The sequence below is a fragment of the Miscanthus floridulus genome, chromosome 12 (genome assembly GCF_019320115.1).
Source record: "Miscanthus floridulus cultivar M001 chromosome 12, ASM1932011v1, whole genome shotgun sequence".
NCBI lineage: Eukaryota > Viridiplantae > Streptophyta > Magnoliopsida > Poales > Poaceae > Miscanthus > Miscanthus floridulus.
Window position 1 is genome coordinate 79,566,401 of NC_089591.1, and position 23,332 is coordinate 79,589,732.

The 23,332-nt window shown below is 45.9% G+C and overlaps 3 protein-coding genes across 4 annotated transcripts; 1 reads left to right on the top strand and 2 right to left on the bottom strand.

Moving 5' to 3' along the window:
• Nucleotides 1-458: 458 nt before the first annotated feature.
• Nucleotides 459-6,888, bottom strand: LOC136497877 (zinc finger CCCH domain-containing protein 30-like). Of its 2 annotated transcripts, XM_066493758.1 has the most exons (4): nucleotides 6,380-6,888; nucleotides 2,014-2,223; nucleotides 1,757-1,881; nucleotides 459-1,674 (listed from the first exon to the last, which is right to left on the bottom strand). In XM_066493758.1, exons 1-4 carry the CDS (start codon nucleotides 6,437-6,439, stop codon nucleotides 717-719), a joined length of 1,353 nt encoding a protein of 450 aa, XP_066349855.1. In that variant the 5' UTR covers nucleotides 6,440-6,888; the 3' UTR covers nucleotides 459-716. The 2 variants fall into 2 exon arrangements, with proteins under 2 accessions (XP_066349855.1, XP_066349854.1); XM_066493757.1 differs by having other exon boundaries at nucleotides 2,014-6,887.
• An 895-nt stretch (nucleotides 6,889-7,783) lies between these two features.
• LOC136497880 (PHD finger-like domain-containing protein 5A) lies at nucleotides 7,784-11,057 on the bottom strand. The gene is made up of 2 exons (XM_066493760.1): nucleotides 10,909-11,057; nucleotides 7,784-8,405 (listed from the first exon to the last, which is right to left on the bottom strand). Exon 2 carries the CDS (start codon nucleotides 8,386-8,388, stop codon nucleotides 8,056-8,058), a length of 333 nt encoding a protein of 110 aa, XP_066349857.1. The 5' UTR covers nucleotides 8,389-8,405; nucleotides 10,909-11,057; the 3' UTR covers nucleotides 7,784-8,055.
• A 100-nt stretch (nucleotides 11,058-11,157) lies between these two features.
• On the top strand, nucleotides 11,158-13,850 carry LOC136497878 (U11/U12 small nuclear ribonucleoprotein 25 kDa protein-like). The gene is made up of 4 exons (XM_066493759.1): nucleotides 11,158-11,512; nucleotides 11,656-11,761; nucleotides 13,099-13,198; nucleotides 13,526-13,850. The coding sequence occupies exons 1-4, from the start codon at nucleotides 11,293-11,295 to the stop codon at nucleotides 13,619-13,621; spliced, it is 522 nt and encodes a 173-aa protein (XP_066349856.1). The 5' UTR covers nucleotides 11,158-11,292; the 3' UTR covers nucleotides 13,622-13,850.
• The last annotated feature ends 9,482 nt before the right edge of the window (nucleotides 13,851-23,332 follow it).

Sequence of the window (23,332 nt, forward strand, 5' to 3'; positions counted from 1 at the left end):
CCACGTCGGGCAAAATAGGATTTCCAAACCTAGGCATGCGTCAAGCAAAACGATATTCCAAATTTCCAACAGCTTATCGGCTCACACCAATACACAAGACAAATGACTGTTTCTGTGTACGTTTTATGTACCTTTATTTACGGTCTACTCCCTCCGTCTAAAATAATTTGTCATTATGGAATGCATGCTAGTCAAACTTTTTTAATTTTAGCTAGATTTATAAAAAATATTAATAACATTTATACATCTCCAAATAAGTTTATTATAAAAATACATATAATGATTCATCTAATGATACTAGTAAATATTAATATTTTATATATATATTTGGTCAAAGTTAAAATAACTTCTTAAAAGTGAGAATGACACTTATTTTGAGATGGAGTATATGTTAAAGTATGCAACTATGAATTTATCTGTTTTCACAAAAAAAAAAAAAAAAACAGAACCAACACAAATGACCACGACATAGCTACCACACATTAACATGTGCTTCAACTGGTTCAGTAAGGACAGAGCTCCAATTAATCATGGGATATTTTTCTTTCTTGTAAAACATTTTCTTTTAGTTAACAAAGAGAAATGGACCAAGAGAAAGAAACAAGGAGCTGTGGCGCAATATTTACTGAATCATTTTTTGAAGGAAAAAAAAAGCAAAATAAGGATTTTGAACCAAAGAACAGTCAAAAATCAACCGGCAGCAGGCCAGCAGCCCCTCAATACCGCCCGGCTATTCTGCTGTCTAGCTTAATCCTTTTGTATCCCTTTGGCTGTTCTTTCCTCGCGGCAGACACATCATGCAGAAACGTGCAGTTCGCACCGTTCCGGCATCCTCTAGCGCTGTTGAAGTAAGCACAAGGCTTCGTAGGCCTTTGCTTAGTATCCCTAGCTGCCATAGTACCACTGCTGACAATATCGGTGGCACTAGCCTGCGACGCAACAAGCTGGTGATGCATTGCAAACTGCCTTCCATGCTGTTGAAGTGGCTCCTGCCTCTCCCCTCCATGCTGAAGGATTAGAGTCTGGTAATAGTTCAAACCCCTGGTTGGGCCACTTGGAAAACTAATTGCTTGACTTGAACTTGCTGGGGGATTCATGGTAACTGAAGGAATAGCTGGAGGTAGACGATTCAGAACAGGTGGAGGTGGCAGTGTAGGGTTTATATTGTGAAATATAGTGGTATGATCTGGGAAGGAGACAGGAACACTAGCTGTCAACTGGGGCGGTAGACCTTGCACCATTGGGACGACAGAACTGTTGGTTGACTGTTCATGTTTAAGCGCACCATATTCTTTCATCAACCTCTCAATTTGGGCAGGGTCACTTAATATTTTGATAAGCAGATCTTGGTCAATCATGTTTCCCATTTGGTTGCTTTGCATTATTGCAGTGTAAGCGGCAGATGCAGCAGCCACTGCGTCAGGCTCAACGGGGACACCGGACCTTGTTGTGTTGATGGAACCATTCGGCTGTGTAAAGGGAGCATCTGAGGCTTGTGGGGCCCTGAATATTGCGGAGTCATACTTATCAGACTGGTGGTAACTACTTGGTAGACCAACAGGTGGTTCTTCCAACTGGTCAGAGGCATCATCCTCTTCAACTGGGATCAACGGAACCAACTGGGTTCGGGAATCATCAAATTGGGAGTCTTTCACATCAGGAGTAACCAATGGGCTGGATTGGCACAGAAAATAGCGTATAAGGAATGAGGAGAGCAAAATCTGAAGAATGGCAAACTAAAATGCAGCTTGCTTACTTTGGAGGAATGTTCGATGGCCGCGGATATATAGCCTCAAGTGCTCCAAACATCCTCTCGTTCTGCAAGGCAACCTCCTCACTTTCTTCTCCAGCAACAACAAGCCAATCAGGATTATACAATATCTGCAACCAAAGATTGCGACAATTATTAAAAAAAAATACTCAACCTGTTGGGGATTGCGAAAATTATCTGAAGTCACCTTGGCAAGTTGCCATTAGTAGAATGCAACGTTCAAGATTACAAGTCCTAATTACCTGTGGTGGGCATCTCCACCTAATAAGAGGGATTTGGGATATGTCAATTTTGAGATCGCTGGTTGGCTGCAACGATTCGAAGCCAGGTGGCAGTGAATCATCTGAGCTTGGGCCAGCTGCATGCATCAACCATGAGCCTTTTGCTTGGAGATTGTCCTGCGGTCTTAATCCAGCTTGAGAAGGGGAATCCTCCGAAAGAAAAAGCCTTACCTGACAGATCCACGAAATAGAAAAATATATTAGAATCAGGAAAACTGCCAGTGCATGCATACTAATCACACATCTATTCATTACATGGCTGCCACAATATATGACAAAATACAGGTGTTGATTCAAGTAGGCATAAAATTGAAATGATGACACAAACAGTGGCCTTTTAGATCTCTAAGAAAAAATTATATCCAGACTCGTAACCGATAGTTAATTGGATAAGCAGTCAAAATATTTCATCTACAAATTTGATCTATTTAAACAATCAAATAATTTTAACTACATGGAGAATCATCCATGATGCATAAATAAAATGGTAGTGATTAAACACAAAAGCATGGATACCAATTTTCCTTAATCCTCAAAAAGGCATTTTAATCCATGAGTGAACCTACAGACAACGAACAGCATGCACTACCATATAATGGCAGTGCATATAGAGATATAAAAACAAACAAGGGAATCCATAAGCGAACCTATTAACAACGAATACCATCACTAACGTTGTAGTGCTTCAAATCGAAATATAAAAACAAATGATCCATGCACAAGATTCTAGGCATGCCAAACATAAATTCCATACATTCAGCTGTAGTTTGAAGATAATTTCTGACAAGAAGACACACATATGTATTACTTGCTTAGTTCCATACAGTGAAGGATTTGGCACTCCATCACAATGTTTTAACATCTCATTCTGAATTGATGACATGAATGTAATCGTTTGTAGTACCTTATGTGGTTCTGTTGAGCCATATATCATACAAAAATGAACATTGAATGTATGGAGAACTAAAAGATATTCCCTCCGTTCCAAAAGGTAAGGTGTTTTAGTTGTCCTATAAGTTGAACTTTTCTATGTTTGACCAAGTTCATAATAAATGCAGCAACATCTACCACATCAATAACTTTCATTAAATCCACAATGAAATGTCTTTCATAGTGTTTTTTTGGGCGATAACATAGCGCATTAATTTGGTATTGTAGATGCTAATATATTTTTCTACAAACTTGGTCAAAGTTGATGTTTGACTTCGAACAAAACTAAAACGAACAACAATTTGCAACATGAGTATGGGTTTAGCAATAAGATACACCAAAAAGCAACAGTGAAGATAAATTCTTTTCCAAAAGAAAGGACACTAGTGCCAGTGATTCACTACACCATGCAAACTTTATTGCACTCATTAGTGGCATAAACTAATTCAATAAAATAGAGAGAGTGATTAACTTGTTTGCCATAAGGGTTGGGTACCCCCCCCCCCCCCCCCTAGTACCACACATTGCATATTTTCCAAATGTGTTCTGCTGATCCTTTACTTATGTGTTCCATGACTATTTTTAAAAAAACAGGGAGTTGAAGGTTTATTGTACTGAGGTTTCTGGAAATCATATCAGTATTACTCCCTTTGTTGAAGAGTACTAGGCTTGTTTTAGGTTCAAGTGTAGACCCTGGCTGTTATTTTCGCATAAAATACATCACTTAGAGCAACAAAACCAATATATTGTCACAGCATTTTGAAACATGAATCTAATAGTACATGAATTCTATACACTAAATGACTAATATACAGATACCTATAAGGTGGTCAATTTTTTAAAACAGAGAATGAAAGATTTCCCCACAGCATGGTCATTTTTTGACAAATAAAAAGAATTATGCACACTAGACTACTGGAGCTACAAGCACACAGCCCCAAAAGAAAAGGGGATGATGTGACCAATTGTTGTCAGCGTTTACAGAGTTGCTTTTAAAGAACAAATACATCATGCATTTTTTTTAACAAAGATAATAACTCAGTACAATCCAACTGGTTAGAATTAGACAGGCCAGTATGGGTAGCCACATATTAAGTTATGATGTTTTGTGTCTACATCAGACATACAGATAAAATGTCAGTTACTCAGTTACAAGAAATAAGATAGCTAGCATGTAAGAAAATTATTGCAGTGGACCACTGGAGGTTACTAAGTACTCCACTCCGTGCTAAATTTTGTCACGAGTTTGAATTTTACAATAATTTGTCAAACTTCAAAGTATTGCCTACATGACTCATAGCCATATCCAAACATAACAAAGATTCAGGGTCCAGGAACCAACCAATTTTATTATACTGCAGTTATCAATCTATGCAGCTATGTCTCTGATGCAAACTAACTATCTGCTAAATTATAAGTAATATTAAACATTTATATGTAGATAGTGTTATATCTCCATGCATGCCATAAATATGCCTTCCCTCAACTTAGCTGACTGTAATTTAGCTGACTGTGAGAGTTCCTATGAAAATCATCAATGTGAGATGTGGATTTGCATGTCTACCTGTTAGGTATGAAACAGAGAGCTTCTTCCATACAGGAATGCCAAAACTTCATTAGGAAAACTTTTTAAAAAAAATAAGCACAAGAGGAAACTCCTATGCTGCATTAGTCCATTCACGCAGTGTGATCAATACGTTAGGAATAGAACAGCACATGATGAGCTTACCAGTGCAGTCGAAAGCAAAACCATTGAATTGTGCTGAGAGGACTTTGTCATCTCAAAACACAAGCGGATTTTGTCTTTAGTATAATGCAAATCAATTGCACACACCAAGTAAAATGTCCATCTGTGCACTAAAAATGAGTAACAGTAGGATGCTTGCAGAATATATTGAGCACTAGTGCTCGCTAGTGATATAGAAGATATACTTCTCCAAAGAACTTTTCTCAAAATATTTTCATCCTCTGCTACTGTGCATAAACCAGACAGTATCTTGTGATATTTTGCTACTCGGAGAAATGTTTAAAAAAATATATAGTTTACAAGTAACAACACTGGGAAAAAAAAACATTCATGTACATTAAAACAACCAATGATTTTTTCATCATTTTCGCTGAAAAAACGAAAGATAACATGTTTTTCTTCAAAACAGTTTCTTCTTTATAGTTTATAGACATTAGGTGGCTATAGACTTTCTGCCTTGAGTATACAAAGATGACTTTAGCCAAGCTTATGGAAAATAATGAGCTGTTTCTCTCTTTTTTTTTAAAAGGATAAATGATGATATTTTTTTCTTCAAAATCATGTCTTATCACATGTGCTAACGCTGCGCCGTGAAAATTAAATTTCATTTTGCCAATATCACTCAAGTTAATCTTATGAACCTTATCAATCTACTTCCTCCGTCCTAAATTGTTAGACGTTTTGGCATTTCTAGATTCATAGTTTTTGCTATGTATCTAGACATAACATATATCTAGGTGCGTAGCAAAAACTATGAATCTAGAAAAGCCAAAACATCTTACAAATTGGAAGAGAGGAAGTACAATACTCATTAGTGGCAAAACTCACAATTATTTGTTTACACTGGCTGACATTAAAAAGACTACAGGATAAATTGGAACACAAATACACTAGAGAATGAAATTAGAACAACATATTTTGATTAAATGTCCACCAGTTTAGAACTTAAATGCATGCTTATAACCTGGACTCCCATTTTTTCCCCTGGATAAGGCATAAATAGAAGTACTCTCTCATACACTTTACGTAGAGAAGATAAGAGTTGAACTTTGTTTGATTATACATAAGCATATATGGCATTTAAAATAAAGAGATGGAATTTATATAGAGTATTTAAAATCTCTGTGTAATAGAATCCATGTAAGTCTTCATCTTTTTTATTGTCAAGTTATTTAGGGCATATGTTTCCTTATTTAGGCACCAGGTCACATTCCTCTGATTTGCGTATCTCTGATGTTTAACTCATATATGAAAAGATCATTCATTCTATTTGAAAATTATTTCTCAGAGCTGTTGCTGAATTGACTGATATTCATGCAAGGAACAACGGCAATCCTGGCTCATTTGCGGAGGCCAGATTAACCCATCTCAGTCAGAGCATTGCATTCGTAATGTAAGATTGCATGTCCGTTTTAGGCAAGTCGAACACATTGCGCGATCAAAACATATGGATCAGAACGTGCCTGTTCCGCAGAGATGGAGAAATCTATACCAACAACACGAGGAACACACCCAACAAAAAAAAAAGTCATCAACTGCGGGCAGGCCACAAAGGACGGATGGATTGGAGAGGGTGAGGCGCGAATCGTTCTCCTCGCCTTTGTCGCGGCGGATGAACAACTCATTCCCGCGAGGGTGTAATCACAATACCTTGCAGAGATTGGCCCCGGTGGCCCACGAAACGCGCTTGGAGCGCCTCGACCCCATCATTACTTGGCACTCCCCCTTCCTCGTCCCCCAAACCCGATCTACAGGCGCGGGAACCCTAGGCGGCAGGCGGGGGCGGGGGCGGGGGCGGAGCAGCGATCGAAGGCGCAATCAGGAAGGCTCTCTCTCGTCCCGAGCCGGGATCGGGTCATCTAGGGTTCCCTCCCGCCGGTCCCTTTCCCTCCTCGTCGGACGGATGGTGACCGGTGGCGATAGCGGCGGCGGCGGAAGTGTGTGGATTTGGAAGGAGCCGAGGAGACGGGAGGGGGTGGTGGAGGTGGGGAGGCGTCGGAATGGAGGATGTGCTGGCGTCGGCGGCTGCGGCTCTGCCTGCCTTTGTTTTGTTGGGTTCTCTCGCCGTCGCGTCGATTTGATCTGATTTTGATTTCGCCCTTTTTCTCGCCGATTTTCAGCGGCTTTTCCTTTTATTTTTCTCTTCTATCTAGGGAGAGGGAGAACAGCAAGGTCAGGGCATGCGTGTCGTCCCGTTCGTTCCTGATGTAGGCAGGGGCAGGACATGTGACTCTTGACGGAGCTCTTTTTCGACCATGGTTTTGGGTTAAATAAAAATATATATAATTAGTTTTTTAAGCGAGGAGATTAGCGTCTGCTTCGAGGAGACGTCTCAGATGCCAACTCTTCTTTACTCCTTCCGACGGACTTTGATAATGTTTAGCTTGGATTTTGTATTCGGCGGACTTTTGTACTGATGTTTGGCTTGGACTTTTGTATGCTTTTGCTTTACTTGCTGATGGAGGTGAAATGGTGTCGTTGTCGCTGCATCTACCATGATCTATCTGTCCGGCTTGACTCAGCGTAGATAAGCCGTGGCAAAAACGGCAGGCCTAGATGAGGGTAGTCAAACTGAAACGCAGATAGCCATTGCAATTTGCAGTGCGTTTCAACTAACCAAGTGCATCTGATCGGCCAGCAATTACCTCGAGACTGGCAGTGACAATGGCATGCAACCATCATATTCAATTATTCATGCACTTCTGGAAAAAATATACATATGTTCACAGTTGCGAGTAATAAAACAAATAAATAAACAATAACAAAACGCCTCTTATTAGACTGACTGAGAAGATTATCATGGACTAGTCTAAAAGGGCAACCAAACCTTATCTTCCAGATGAGCAAAGTTTGCCAGCCCTGCGTTCAGGCAGGCTCCAACAAACTGATCGTCTTTTTGCTTCCAGCTGATTCTCAAAACCAACAAACTGATCGTCTTTTTGCCTCCAGCTGATTCTCAAACCAAAGTACATCATGTACTGAGAGCCACACTCACACACCCAATTTCTTTCGTTCTAAACGACAGCCAGATTCTTAGAGCAGTAAGCTGCCATATGATGACAAAGGTCATGCCAAGATTTCAAGCCCATTCATGGCCATTATCATCAAGCACGAATTACATAAGCAATCTCTTACACCATACAGTTGAACTAGTTATTACAACGCATATCACTTATCAGGGCTGTATCTCACATCAGTATCAATTATCAAATCATAACAGGAATACAAAGCTGCTGCCTCAGCTACCTACTCTCAGTATCAGTATTCAGTGCGATAGAACAGAACACACAGCCAAAGAGAACCCACACACAGCTCCGTCTTCTCGATCATCTCTTCTTAAAACCATACTTCTTGCGCTCGTAGAAGAGATCTGTCTTGGCGCTTCCGAGATTGACGATCTTGGGACAACCATCCCGGTCCTTCTCCTGCTGGGTACACTCCTTGCAGTAGTAGGCGTCTGAGATGCCGACTCCTCCGCAGATCACACACCTTCCCTGGAATGAACCATAGTTGCACTCATCGCAGACCCGGACAAGCGTACATGGGCGCACGTACGAGTCACAGATGACACACTTGCCATCGCATTTCTCACACAGGCGACCAATCGCGATGCCGGGCTGCTTCCGGCACATGATGAGATCAGGATGATGCTTCGCCATTGCTGTCGGATTTTAACCTGCGAGACCATAGTAAAACGACATACAGATAAGAATCACACATTGTCATACTTCTCTTCGCAGAAGGTAGAATATGTACAAGAACGAAATTACAGTGAAACATACACAGGAGAAGCAAAATGTTAATTCAATCATCAATACATGCAGCAACTCTTCATGGAGGAATGAATTCTTTGCAAACACTACTGTCGAGGACCAATACTAGGGTACCCGAAGAGGAGGAGCTAATGGTCATCAACAATGATTCGACCGAGCAGTCAAGAGCGCGCCTACAGCTCCAACCGATCCCCAGTTGCGCGGGCTCCGCCTCGCCCGCCCCCAGGTGCACGGGCTCCGCCTCGCCCAACCTCCGGGGGCGGGCTCCGCCTCGCCCGACCTCGAGGTCGCGATCTCCACCTCGCCCGACCCGAGGTGCGTGGGCTCCGCCTCGCCCGACCCTAGGTGCACGGGCTCCGCCTCACCCGACCTCTGCGGGCGGGCTTTGCCTCGCCCGACCTCGAGGCCGCAGGCTCCGTCTTGCCCGACCCCTTGGGTACGGGCTACGTCTCGCCCGACGGGGGCCCATACTGCCGCCAACCACTCCAAGTCCAAGTGTATGGGCCTGGGTCAAAACTCTGACACCAAGGAAGAGACCGGCACGCCCCGATGTAACCCGCGGCCACGACGGACCATACCTAAGGATTCACATCAAGAACAGCGTCAAGCGTACCGGTGCTGTTCTGCCTAACCCTCGTACGAACATTGACAGACGCGTCAGTTCACCACGACGTTCGCCAGGACGGAGTGGAGCGCCATGAACGGCGGATGACGCCTGCGCATGGCGCCAGTGACGGACAGGACCGCGACATGGAGCCGTCCCTGTTGATATCTACAGGGTTGGCGGGACCCACATGAAGGAGAAGAAGTACCCGGCGATCCTGGAGGCCTTCCTCTCTCTCGTTCTTCTCCTTTTCCTCCGCTATAACCCGCGCTTTCCCTTGGCCTATAAAAGGGAAAGCAGGGCACCCCATGAAGGGGATCCCGAACCGATCAACCCATCAAGATCCGATATAGATTCGCACAAGAGCACGACACGAACGCACAGCTGAGCAGCGATCGAGCTCTCAGCACCCACTCACTCCTTTCACCAGAGACTTGGGATCATTTCCCTCTCTCGCCCGTTTGTAACCCCTACTACAAACTTTCGGTGCTAGTAACACGAGCAGCAACGACGAACTGGACGTAGGGACTTTCTGCCTAAACCAGTATAAACGTCATGTCCTCTGAGCACACCATACGAGCCAGACGCGCAATAATACAAATTTACTCGTCGGTGGTAACTCGAAACACCGACAACTACCAACTTTAGTGTAGCAATCCCAAAAGAAGAAAACAATATTTCAATCATTCATCACTAAGACAAGGTTCTTTTGGAACTACATCAGGTTTGCCAATTCAAATAAGAGTAACATGCTTACAAAAGATTAATACTACATAATACACGAAACTTATAGGGCAAATTGGACTGTCTTTGTCCAAATCCCTTCGCAGAAGGTAGAATATGTACAAGAACTAAATTACAGTGAAACATACCCAGGAGAAGCAAAATGTTAATTCAATCATCAATACATGCAGCAACTCTTCATAGAGGAGTGAATTGTTTGCAAACACTACCAATTTTAGTGTAGAAATCCCAAAAGAAGAAAACAACATTTCAATCATTCATCACTAACACTAAGGCTCTTTTGGAACTACAACAGGTCTGCTAATTGAAATAAGAATAATTCACTTATAAAGGATGAAAACTACTTAATACAGGATACTTATAGGGAAAATTAGACTGTCTAAGTCCATGTCCCACTGAAACTATATGCAATCTCACCATATTAGATTATTCATGATATCATAAAAATACATCTGACATGGCATGAGGTGTATATGTTTCTACTAAATCCATGGAAATTTCACTGCACAGTGATCAAACTACAAATTGAACCCCACTGCACTAACCACCAAAAATACAGTTCCAATACTACAATTTATTCATATGCTAATTACAAAGTTGGAGTACGCCAGCAGGCTGTAGCATTTCCAATTGGCATCATAACCTAATTAGCAGTTATACAGACAACTGTTGCTGAAGTCGCATGGAAACAACCAAACAGCACTCCAATGAATTTATCCACTACTGCTTATTGCTTCCCACGTTGTCAGGACGCATCTTAACATTTTGGATACTAAATGATTAAACCCTCATCGTCAAACAAATCATCCTAGCCAGCAGCTCAACGAAAGCCACCTCTCAAGCTTTCCCCTTCCCCCTCGCCACAAACCCGCCATGGCTCACGGGGCGGAACCCACTTGGAGAAGAATGCAGAGCGAAACAGCCGAGGGAACCGGGTTCAACTACGGCGAGTGGAATTCCAAACTCCTCGGCCGCCGTAGGCAACATCAGGAGGCCGCGCTCCTCTAAGCTACTAATCTACGAAACGCCCACACAGATCGCTCCAATAGCTCACGTACCTTTCACGTAGGTGATGTACGAAGGCTCGCGTCACTTCTCGCAGGCAGCGCACGGAGAGCTGGAGACGACGGCGACGAGGAAGGCGGCGGACGGCGGCTAGGGCTAACGGCCGCGGCGAGATATATTTGGGCCTCCGCGGCGGTGGCCGATGCTGCTAGAAGCTTATAGAAGACGCGCCCCTCCGTCCAAAACCGGGACTCATTCTAATCGGACGGCTGTCAACTACGCGAACCTTTGTGACACTGATACTAGGGCCCACATGTCGGTCTCATAAATCTCATCGTCCCTGCCGAGCTCGATCGCCGGCACGCCGCCGTTGTGGGGCGATCCGCCGCGGAGCTCTGCTCAGGGACCTAAGGGAATCGTTCTCAACGGCGGCGGACATGGATTCGGGTTCCGGGAAGCCCGAGGAGGTGGCTGCTTACCAGAGCAAAGAGGCCAAGCAGGCGAGGCTTCAGTCCATGCTCGCCGCGCTCCTCGACGACCCCATACTCGCGGACGTCCCCAGGAAGCCCTCCCTCGCCGACGTCGACACGCTGATAAACCTCGAGCTCGGCAGCGCCATGAGGCTGACCGTTGTCAAGTTGGACAACACCTCCTTCGGTACACATCGATCCCCTTCAGACCTCACATTCTTGTTCCCCTTTTCATCACATTACCATTCAGTACATGCTGTAGCCCTTGAATCGTACTGTATATTTTAATTCAACTTGATTGCTTATCTGCTCCTTTTATTCCTGTGAAAGAGGTGGCGGTGTTGAATTCTGCCACTGTCAAGGATCTGAAGCTGGCTATCAGGAAGAAGATAAATGAGATAGAACAAGAGCAGATGGGGCATCGTCATATCTCATGGTAAGGAAACAACCGTTCCTGTTTCCTCTTGAAAAAGATAAACATTTCCTGTGGACATTTGCATGCTTATAAGTGGTTATTGATACTGTGCATTACTCTTTGTTATGCTTGTTACCTTGGCATCTAAGCTGGGTTGTCCTAATCTAATTTCTGATGAATGTTCTTGACATGCTACCAGTGGATCTTTATTATTCCATATCTCATACACTGAACACTTGAGCAATCTGATACTACTGCACATGTATGTCCTGTAAGGTATATACTGATGGCTGAACAGAGACATTAAGAAACACAAAAGCTGAAGTTTATTTTGATTTTCAGTTTGATTTTGCACCCGAGGTTCACCTGTTTAGGTTTCAAAGTTGAATGTGTGTACATATGGCTAGGCAAACCTTTTGTAGTTTATCCAGTGATTTTTTTCTCTCGATTTTTTTTCAGTTGGGACTTAAGTAAATATATTTTTCCAAGATTGTTTTATTTGTTTGAGCTCAGTCTGCTGTGTACATAAAGAAGTTGCTGACCTAATTTTGACTTCTCAGTTATTGAGAACCACATGACCCAGTACTTTCTACACTGTCTACTAGCCGAATACATGGTATCCTTAATCCTCGGTTCCTACCCTCCTGTAGCTTTCCTTCAAGCATTTTCTGGGGCCTTCCAAAGTGGCAAAGTGTGATCCCATTTCCATGGTTATCGCTTTCCATAGCACTCTTACTGTCTTACCTAACAATATGGGTGGTAGTCGTCAGTGAAAGGGTTTCTGAAAACTGAATTTAGTATTTAGTGCTGCTAGTTTTCAGCCTAAAGTGTGGTGCCTATTTGTTGGAGTAAGCCTATCCGGATTGTGTTGCTTTTTTGGCGAACTATAAGTTCTGAGTGGGTCAACTATTTTATTTATGTAAAAATGCTGCTAAAAGATGGACATCCCATGGTATGTCTGTGTGCTTTCACAAGTATGTTTAAGCCCACATGCCCATATGCTTTCACAAGTGTAAAACTGATTATTGGTTCTACCTTTGTGATGTTAAGTAGGCTAAGGAATGATGTACCATCCATGTAAAAGCTAGAGCAGGATCCTCACTGAAGCTGAAGGTGTAATTACCAACCCATCGTGTCCTTAATATAATGTAATATTGTGGGGTTGGCAGTTCCGATTTCTGAAGTTCAGTTATGCTTTGTGAACTACATTTTTCATCAATTTTTTTTCTAATCAGGAGAGCTACTATGCTGTGGAATCTTGTGTGTGTTGGTGTGCACTGAATAGTAATGACAATTCTGAGTTTTGTACTGCGTGTTCTATTAATTCTTGGGCCTTCATTTGTTTCTGCTTGATACAGGAAGCATGTCTGGGATAACTACTGCTTGACACATCACAATGAGAAACTGATAGATGACAATTCAGCACTTTCTGCTTATGGTGTTCGGAACAACTCTAAGGTAGTTCTTCTTTTTGAAGAAATACATAGTTTCTTCTTATATATTTTTACAGAAAATATACATGTTCATTTCTGGAAGACCAAATAAGGTAGCTCCTGAAATCAAGAGCAACCACTTAGAAGCATCAACCGGTTTTGTTCACCCTTTAATAATTGCATCAGTTTCTGTAGTGTTTTGTCCTTAGTTCTATGTGTTTGTCTAGGTTGTTGTGGACATTTTAGTCCACACTTTCAATATTTTGCTGTAAACTTTTGGTACTTATAACAGGCTCCTCCACCCCCTTTCAAAAGAAAATTTCACATCTCTGTCTCTGCTATGTTTATCTAGGTCTGTTTCTCGCCGCACGTCATGTCCAGAGTACATCGGAAGCACTCAAGAAGAAGAAAACACCGCTTCTTCCATGGTCTTAGCAGGAAATCGTAATCCCAGCTCGTGATTTTTTAGCTAGGCGCAAAGCTGGTGCCAAGGCATCGGGAGTATCATCCTTTTCTCAATGAAGTAGAGTGGTCACTTCAGAAAAGTGATCGAAGCTTTGACTATGTCACTTATTAACTGGAAGCATGGATTATTCATGGAATATGTTTGGGGCTCACGTTATGTACTCAGTAGCTGCTCTAGTTGTGTAAGCCGTTTATCACTGTGTGGAATTTTACAGTAAATCCACGAGAACTTTGACTATGTCAATAATTTTTTTTCAAAAAGACGGATAACTATAGTAGATGCAGGGAAAATATAAAGAAAAACGAGAGATTACAAAAAGGACTACAGCACGACAGGCCACTACTGTCCATCCCCCGGAACCGAGAGAAGGAAACAACTGAACGGTGTAGCGTATATACGGCTGGCCTCTAGAAAGCCAGCAAAAAGAGAACTAATAAGAGGGGGAAAAAAGGAGAACCGACTCAAGTGTATGTCAGTTCTGTTCTATACTTGTGTTGGGCGTTAATTAATTGTTATATATACGGAATTGCTACTGTTGAATTATTATATCAGCTTGTGTTCTCTAGTTCTATGATGGGCTATAATGTTTAAGGCCCATTAGTGAATATGGTTATTCTAAAAAAAACTCTACCTGCGTGGTTAAGACACCACCTGACATTCTGCTTAAAATAGAAGGAAACCCTCTCACGCTGGTCAAGAAAAACCCTTAAACCTCTGCCAGGCCCATACATAGCAGTACTGTTACCCATGTGAGATCTAGGTCGGTCCTTAGACCTGTGGTAAAAACGCGCAATTCTTGCGCATGCGAGGCTCGGAGTCGAACTCCCCACCGGCTGCTTCCCACAACTGGATACCAACCATGGAGCTATCAGTTCGTTCACAATATAGTTATTATGAGAACTACAAACGGTTAAAAGATCATAAGTGAAGGTAGAAGATGAATCATCAATTAGTCTCATTGTCGGTGTGAAAAGTAACCAACAAGTAAATATTTGTAGTTTTACCGTGCGTTGTGATCGGATGTGGCCTAGCACTCAATGACATAGGATTTATACTGGTTCAGACAACGTGCCCTACGTCCAGTTTCAGTCGATCGGTGACTTTATTTCTGAGCCCAGGTGCTCAAAGTTTGTTGTGGGGTTACAAACAAATAGGAATGAGAAGGGGGTGTTAGAGGCCCGGTCAGACTCTAAACCAAGCGGCTAGAATGATGGGTGTTCGAATCGTCTAGCTGCTCTTTCCGGGGGAGAGCTAGAGAGAGCGTCCTGCCTCTTTTCTTATGAGAGCTAAGAGAACGTCCAGTGCCGAGAGGACGTCCTCTAGAGAGGAGAGAGCACATCCCCTTCTAGAGTTGAAGGGGATGGCCTTACAAGTCAGAGAAAGAGAGAATGGATACGTGTGCTACCTAGTCTTGTTGCCCACGCTGTCGGGTACAAGAAGGTCGTCGGCGCCCACAATATTATTTATGTCAGACGCAGGTGGCAGGCTCTACCGTCTTCGCCTGGTACAGTGAACGTCGGCGCCTACAATACTGTTTGTGCTCTGACATGCCTGGAAAGTTGCATGGTTCCTGTCTGGCATGGCCTAGTGGCACTGTCCTGAAGGCACACAGGGTATGGTAGGGTACAGTCCTTGGAGGCTCTGGAGGCGAAGCAGAAGACCCGGTCGATACAGGGGGCGCGGGGCGCGACCCGTGAGTGGTCCTCGTCCGATCGGCTCGTCGTCAGCCTATCGGGGCTTTAGGGCTCTGCCACTTTTGTCTAGGTAAGCATTCATGCTTCCTCCTGTTCTCATAGTAGAGTATTTGAGTGTGAATAACCCGCGCTTGTTTGACAGCAGCCAGGGGCTGGCGGGACTAGGAGTCTCCCCACCTCCCGTGCGAGAAGAGTGGGGACCCAGCCTATAGCGGGTCGTGATGAGCGGCAGAGGAAGCAGGCTGGCGGCGGCGTGACCTTCCTTACTGGGGGTTGTGTCTTCTCGGCCAGTTGCGAGCATGCCGGCAGCGGCGGCGGCAGTGATGGCGGCGATCCCTATGGTAACAGCGAAGGTTGGGTAGGAGGTGACCCTCGCGATGCCTCCCCCAACAACTGTGGAAGAGGAGAGGAGGGAAATCGGGCTTCCTACCTCGCCCGGTGGAGGAGCGCACGGTTCTCCCTACTAGTCAGAGCTGGAGGGGTAGGGAGGAGACGTGGCTAGGCCGGAGGTAGAACATCTGCTGGTGAGCCGTGGAGTCCAGGCAGTGGAGATCCCCTTCTCTGGCAAGGAAAACACCGGGGTGGAGCCGCCGGCCATCCCGTCGTCCCGGGAGCTTGTGATGATCCGGTCGTCGCATGATACTATGATGGCTGGATCTTCCAGTGGGTCGGGGGCGACCCACGAGCTGGTGTGGCCTTGCCCCGGCGAGCCAGAAAAGGCCTGGTTCATCCTTTGTGACGAGGAGGAGGCGAAGCTCTGGCATCTACTCAGGAGAGAGAGGACTTTCGATGGAGTCCAATCTTGCCCTTACCAAGCCGAGGCTCAAGAAGGCCTTGGAGAGGGTTGAGCTCATCCATCAGGCGGTGACAGTCGACTTGCCATGCGTTGCAGAGGTAAGTTCTCTACATTTTTGGTGTTATCCTTGACTCCTTGGCCTTTTAATGGTTGTCTTAGCATGCCTGCTTCTTATCTCACGGGATCTGGAGATGATGTCGATCCGTAAGTTCTGATTTCTTTTAGAGGAGCTCGGTCAGATGGAGCATGAAGTGACATCATCACGGCGGGTTGATGAGCTTAGGCACTAGCTGGAGCCTGCCCACCGTGAGTCCCAAGACCGAGCGCCCGAGGCGACAGGAGCACGAGCGGCGAAGCTACATGCGGTTGAGTGGGCAACTGCCTGCCGAGCGAGAACTTAACGCGGCAAAGGTCCACTAGGGCGGAGACCGAGGCGGTGCTTCAGAAGTCCTTGGAGCCTCTGGAGGCGGAGCGAAAGGCCCGGTCGGACGCTGAACAAGAAGTGGTTGCGCTCCTGAGGGCAAAGGAGTCGAACGCTCGACTGCTCGAGAGGGTGACTCGGCAAGAGGAAGGGACTCTCCATTCTTGAAAGCATCCGTCTTGGTATGTATCTGTTCCACCTTCGGTTGATGCCTCAATTTTTTTTTGCTTTGCTTTTGAATTTGTCATCTTTTTCTAGAACTAGGTGGAAAGATCGGCTCTCTAGAGCAAGAGCTAGAGACGGCCAAAGTAGCGGCTGGTCAGAACGCAGAGGCGCTAGCCTAGTCCCTTGAGGAGCGACGCACTCTCGAGGGAGAGCTCGACCAGATTCGCAACGTCACGTAGGTGGTTGTCTCTGAAGTGTTCGGGTCAGGACCGAGCACCAGTACGCCCGCCGTCTAGCTGGCGGAGGTCCCGAACAAAGTTTGGGCGCTCATCTCTGATGGCATGTTCTACAGGATGTCGGGGGTGTTGACCTCAGTGGCGACCCATCACCCCAATCTAGACTTCATGACCATCTGTAGAGGGTACGCCGATGGGTGGAGCATAGACGAAATCCATGCACCAGAGGAGAGTTTGGTGCCATATGCATAGATGGTCGCCGAGCAGGTCACCACGCAGTGGGTGATGGAGGCTCGCCGTTCGAGCATGGCTAAAGATGTGCGCTGAGAAGATGTTGTCCAACCTATGGAGGGAGTGGAGCCGGGTCAGAGGCGAGCGTTGTCTAGCCCCCAACAGAGCCGAATGTCGTCCCGACCGGAAGTAAGCTGCCTTCATCCTCGTCAACCGTCCCTCAACCGATGCCGACGGGGGGGGGGGCATAACAGAGTTTAGAGTAGAAATAGTCAATACATGTAAAAGATGAGTTCGTGGGGGAGCCCCTGTGTGAACAGTTTTACATTCGTGTATATTCTAAATTCGTTTTGTCATGAAATCACTTGTGAGGGGAAGCTTGTCCCATCTGCCCTTGTTTTTACCCTAGGCATAGCTTAGTTTCTTGTCCTTTCTTTTTCGCACCTACCCGTTGACCTATAGGCTACAACCTTAAGAACCCGGGCGTGGCCCACGAGGTTCATCTACTCGTAACCGTAGGTCATGGTGAGGTGTGATCGGTCGGGAATTTAAAACGCAAGCTACGTAGGGTAATCAAAGGAATGGAATGCCCTTTCATTTGGGCGATGCCCTTTCATTTGGGCAAAAAGTATTACTACATGATAGTAAAAAAAGGAGAGTGGTGTCAGTACCCCCATGGAGCCTCCGAGCGACCTAGGCCAAGAGTGCTCGGGCTGGGGTGCTATAGGAGCAAACGTTGAATGGAAAGAAACGGTAAGACCGAGCTTTATGGGAAGAAATGATGTAACTATTCGATGTTCCATATGTTGGTGAGAACGTTGCTATTGTCGTCTTTCAGCTGGTAGGCGCCTGGTTGGATCACCTCGGTCACCATGTAGGTTCCTTTCCATGGTGGAGAGAGCTTATGTTTGTCCTTGGTGGACTAGGGTTCTCCTGAGTATGAGATCTCCAACCTCGAGGATCCTCCCCCTGATTTTTCTTTCATGGTACCTATGGAGAGTTTGCTGGTAGCGAGCTGAGCGAATGACGGTCATCTCATGAGCCTCTTCGAGTAGGTCGACCAGTGTTCTGCTGAGCCTTCGTGGCTCGGTCTTGGTCAAAAGCCTTCACTCTTGGGGCACCGTGATCGAGGTCGGAGGGCAACACTGCTTCAGCTTCGTAGGCCAGGAAGAAAGGTGTGAACCCTATGGATCGGTTTAGGGTCATTCTCAGGCTCGAGAGGATCACTGGGACCTCTACAACCCATCGCCCGGCATACTTATTGAGTCGGTCAAAGATGCGGGGCTTGAGTCTTTGGAGGACCATGCCAATGGCTCGCTCGACTTGACCATTAGTACGCGGATGTCCGACCAAGGCCCAATCGATCCTGACGTCATATCCGTCATAGAAGTCTAGGAACTTCTTTTTGGTGAAGTTTGTTCTGTGGTCGGTGATGATACAATTAGGAACACCAAACCGATAGATGATGTTGAGGAAGAACTTGATCGCCTCTTTCGAATGGATATTGGTGATGGGCTTCACCTCTATCCACTTGGTAAACTTGTCCACTGCTACGAGCAGCTGAGTGAAGCCGTCTAGGGCGTTTTTGAGGGGGTCCGACCATGTCAAGGCCCTAGACCGTGAATGGCCAGGTGATGGGGATGGTTTGAAGCTCCTACGCCGGCAAATGAGTGAAAGCTCTAGTTTGGTTTTGGTTAATTGATGAAACCCTAAGTGCTAACCTAGTTTATCAAAGTGATTATGAGATAAGTAGCACTACTCCAAGTGATGAAGCAATGGCGAAGATCATAACGATGGTGATGGCATGGTGATGATCAAATGCTTGAACTTGAAAATAAGAAAAACAAAAACAAAAGGCTCAAGGTAAAGGTATAAATAGTAGGAGCCATTTTATTTCGGTGATCAAGACACTTAGCGAGTGTGATCACATTTATGTTAGATAGTCGTACTATTAAGAGGGGTAAAACTCATATTGAAATACGGTTATCAAAGTGCCACTACATGCTCTAACTCATTGCATATGTATTTAGGATCTAGTGGAGTGCTAACATCCTTGAAAATGCTTGTGAAAATATGCTAACACATGTGCACAAGGTGATACACTTGGTGGTTGGCACATTTGAGCAAGGGTTGGAAACTTCACCGGTGGAGTATCCGCACGTAGAGTGCGAACAGTCCAATGGTGCCACTGGCGCCCTATATAGAAAAAGACAGGGGTTCACAGAGTGACCGGACGCTGGGGTCCTGCGTCTGGTCAGTAGTAGCAGTAAGAACACGTCTCGGTCTTGTGACCGGACGCTGGCGCGAAGAGTAACCGGACACTGGAAGGGTGCGTCCGGTCAATGCTGACGTACGCTGACATGGTGGTGCACAGAGGAGACATTGAGTGATCGGACGCTTGGTGAGTCCGGTCGAGCATGACCGGATGCGTTCGGTCGTGAAATTTTGCGTTTGGAACCTTACTAGAAATGACCAGACGTTGGGGTCCTGTGTCCGGTCACTTTCTAACTGATGTGTCCGGTCATCGCTTGACCGTTGAGATTGAGCGATCGGCGTTTGAAGCCTATAACACGTGGCAAGTATTGGGCGACCGGACGCTGGGGTCCTGCGTCCGGTCGAACTGACCAGAGCGTCCGGTCACCCCGAGTTGTGCCTAGTGAAGGGGTACAATGGCTCTATTTCGTGGGGGCTTCTATTTAAGCCCTATGGCCGGCTCAAGCTCACTCTCTTGGACATTTGCATTGACATAGCAACCTTGTGAGCTTAGCCAAAGCCCTCCCACTCATCTCCATCATTGTTTCATCATCATTGTGAGATTGGGAGAGAATCCAAGTGCATTGCTTGAGTGATTGCATCTAGAGGCACTTGGAATTCATGTTTCGCTGTGGGATTCACTTGTTACTCTTGGTGGTTGCCGCCACCTAGACGGCTTGGAGCAGCGAGGATCGTTGAGCGGAGGTTGGTGATTGTCTCCGGCTCTAATCGTGGTGATTGTGAGGGGTCTTGTGCCTCCCCGGCGGAGAGCCGAAAGGTAACTCTAGTGGATTGCTCGTGTCATTGAGTTACCTCACTTGTGGGTAGGTTCTTGCGGTGTCCAATTGTGTGGACGAGGTTCATGCAACACCTCTTAGCCATCGAACCACCAAGTGTTGGTCGACACAACGGGGACTAGCGTGCCGGCAAGCACGTGAACCTCGGGAGAAAAATTGGTTGTCTCTTGCCCTTTGGTATTCTCCCGGTGATTGATTTAGTATTCATCTTGTAATTGGTTTACTCCTCTACATGGCGGTATAATCACCCTACTCACTCATTTATATTCTTGCAAACTAGTTGTGGCAAGCTCTTTAGAGTAATTAGAATTGAGAGCTTGATTTGTTATTTTAAGTTCATCTAGTGGAGCTCTTTAGAGTAGCAAGATTGAGAGCTCTTAGTGAGTAGTAACATTGCAAGTTGTGTGCCTAGTAATGATTGCAACTAGAATTGTTAATAGGTGGCTTGCAACCCTTGTAGAGCTAGAGCGAGTTTGTATTTCGCTATTTGTCATACTAATTAAATTGCTCTAGTTGATTTGTAGATTTTTAAATAGGTTATTTACCCCCCTCTAGCCATATTAGGACCTTTCAATGAGTTTGCCAAGCATAGAACTAGCATCCCTCATACCTGTGGACGACCACCTCTGCATCTTGTAGCGTAGTGGGCTAGTAAAAATCTTGGTGAAAGGCTTTGTCGACCAGCGACCTCGAGGTCGTGTGATGTCTATAGATTCTAGCGTGGACTTTGAGAAGAAGCTATTTCCCTCGGTCAGTCGGGACGCACTTCATGAGTACTCCCGATGAGCTCCGTTTGTAAAGTTCATCACCAATGGCGACGAACGTCTTGGCGCATCAAGCGATTCATCATGCTTCAGTCCTTTCCGATGGGAGAACCTCCTCAAGGTGGTAGGCGAGCAGTGGTGCTCTCCAGTCGATCGGATCAAGCGCCACCATGGTGATTTCGGTGGGCAACGTTGCCGTGAAGGTGCTCAGGTCAGAGCCCCCAAGCGATTTGTCAAGGTCGGGGCATGTCAAGAGATCGGAGCCCCTGAGTGCCAGATTGGTGGTGGAGTGCATCTGGATTAGATCCTCTAGAACATGGGTAGATGGCTCATAGAGATCATTGATGAAGACCCCATCTAGAGATAGAGCTCGCCTAGCCACTAATTTTGCGAGGAAATCGACGACATCGTTGTCTTTTCGGGGGACATGATGCAGTTCGATCCCTCAAAATTTGTCCTCAAGCCTACGCACCTCCAGGCAGTATGCTACCATGAGAGGGCTCTTGCAGGAGGACTCCTTCATGACTTAGTCGATGACCAACTCTAAGTCACCGCGGACATATAGTCGCATGGCACCGAGCTCGACGGCGATGCGCAATCCGTTGATGAGGGTCTCGTACTCCTGTGGTGTTGTTTGAGGCTGAGAAATGGTGACTGGATCAGCGTAGTGGAGCCTGCTCCCATTTGGGGAGATCAGAACCACTCTAGCCCCCTGAGCTGGGTGCCATGACTAACCCATCGAAGTACATCATCTAGTACTCGTGGGTGATGTCCGAGGCCAGGAGCTGGACTTCCATCCATTCGGCGATGAAGTCAGTGAGAGCCTGAGACTTAATAGCAGTGCAAGGGATATACCTAATGTCATGGCCCATGAGCTCGAGAGCCCACTTGGAGATCTGTCTCATGGCATCGTAGTTGCGAATGATGTCTCCAAGCGGGTACGAGGTGATGACCATGACCTCGTGGTCGATGAAGTAGTGCAGGAGCTTCCAGGGTCGCCATCAGCACGATGTATAGAAGCTTTTGAACCTAGGGGTATCGAACCTTGGTGTTGGTAAGTACCTCACCGACGAAGTATACTGGTCGCTGGACCTTTAGGGGGATGTCCCGGCTCCTTCCTCTCAACGACGAGGGTGGCGCTCACAACATGGTTGCTTGCCGCGACGTAGAGGAGGAGGGATTCTCCCTGTTCCAAAGCGACAAGAATTGGGGCCAACGTCAGTGATGCTTTGAGGCTTTCTAAAGCATGCTGTGCCTCCTCTATCCAGACTGAATGTGTCTATGTTCTTGAGAAGTTTGTAGAGAGGCATCCCTCGTTCGCCTAGTCAGGAGATGAACCAGGCTCAGGGCGGCCAAACAGACGGTGAGCCTCTGTATGCCCTTGATGTTGTGTATAGGGCCCATATTAGAGATGGCCGTGATTTTTTTGGGGTTGGCTTCAATGCACGCTCGAACATGATGTATCCGAGCAACTTCCCCTTTGAAACCCCAAAAACACATTTTTCGAGATTCAATTTGACGCTGAACCTTCGAAGGTTCGCGAATGTTGCGGCCAAGTTTGCGATCAGGTCGCTAGCTTGAGCCATTTTCACCACTATGTCATCTACATAGACGGCGATTATTAGTTTTGGCCGCTCGACTTGGTCAGGCTGGTTAGGCAGGTCGATTTGGTCGGCAAAGCACTGCTGCATGCACCACTGATAGGTGGCACCAGCGTTCTTTAGACCGAAAGGCATGGTTACATAACAGTACAAACCATATGGGGTGATGAATGAAGTCACGACCGGGTCAGATGCTTTCATCGCGATCTGGTGGTAGCCAGAGTAGGCATGCAGAAAGGAGAGGATTTCACATCCTTAGGTGGAGTCAATTATCTAGTCTATGCGTGGCAAAGGAAAATGGTCCTGTGGACATGCTTTGTTGAGGCTAGTATAATTGACACACATTCTCTATTTCCTGGTCTTTTTTCATAAGGATAGGATTGGCCAGATAGTCGGAGTGGTATACCTCTTTGATGAATCCGACTACCAGGAGTTTGGCGATCTCCTCGCCTATGGCCCTACGCCTCTCGTTGTCAAAGCAACGCAGTTGTTGCTTGGTGGGCTTTGAGCCTAGGACAAGGCGTAATGCATGCTCGATGACCTCCCTTGGTATGCCCGGCATGTCAGAAGGTTTCCACATGAAGACATCGTGGTTGCGCGTAGAAAGTTAGCGAGCTCGCTTTCCTATTTAGCTGGGAGCTTGGTCCCGATCCGCACCAGTCTTGGTTGGGTCGGCGGGGTCGATCCCCACCACCTTGGTTTCCTCGGTTGGGTGGAAGGCACTCGATGAGGTCG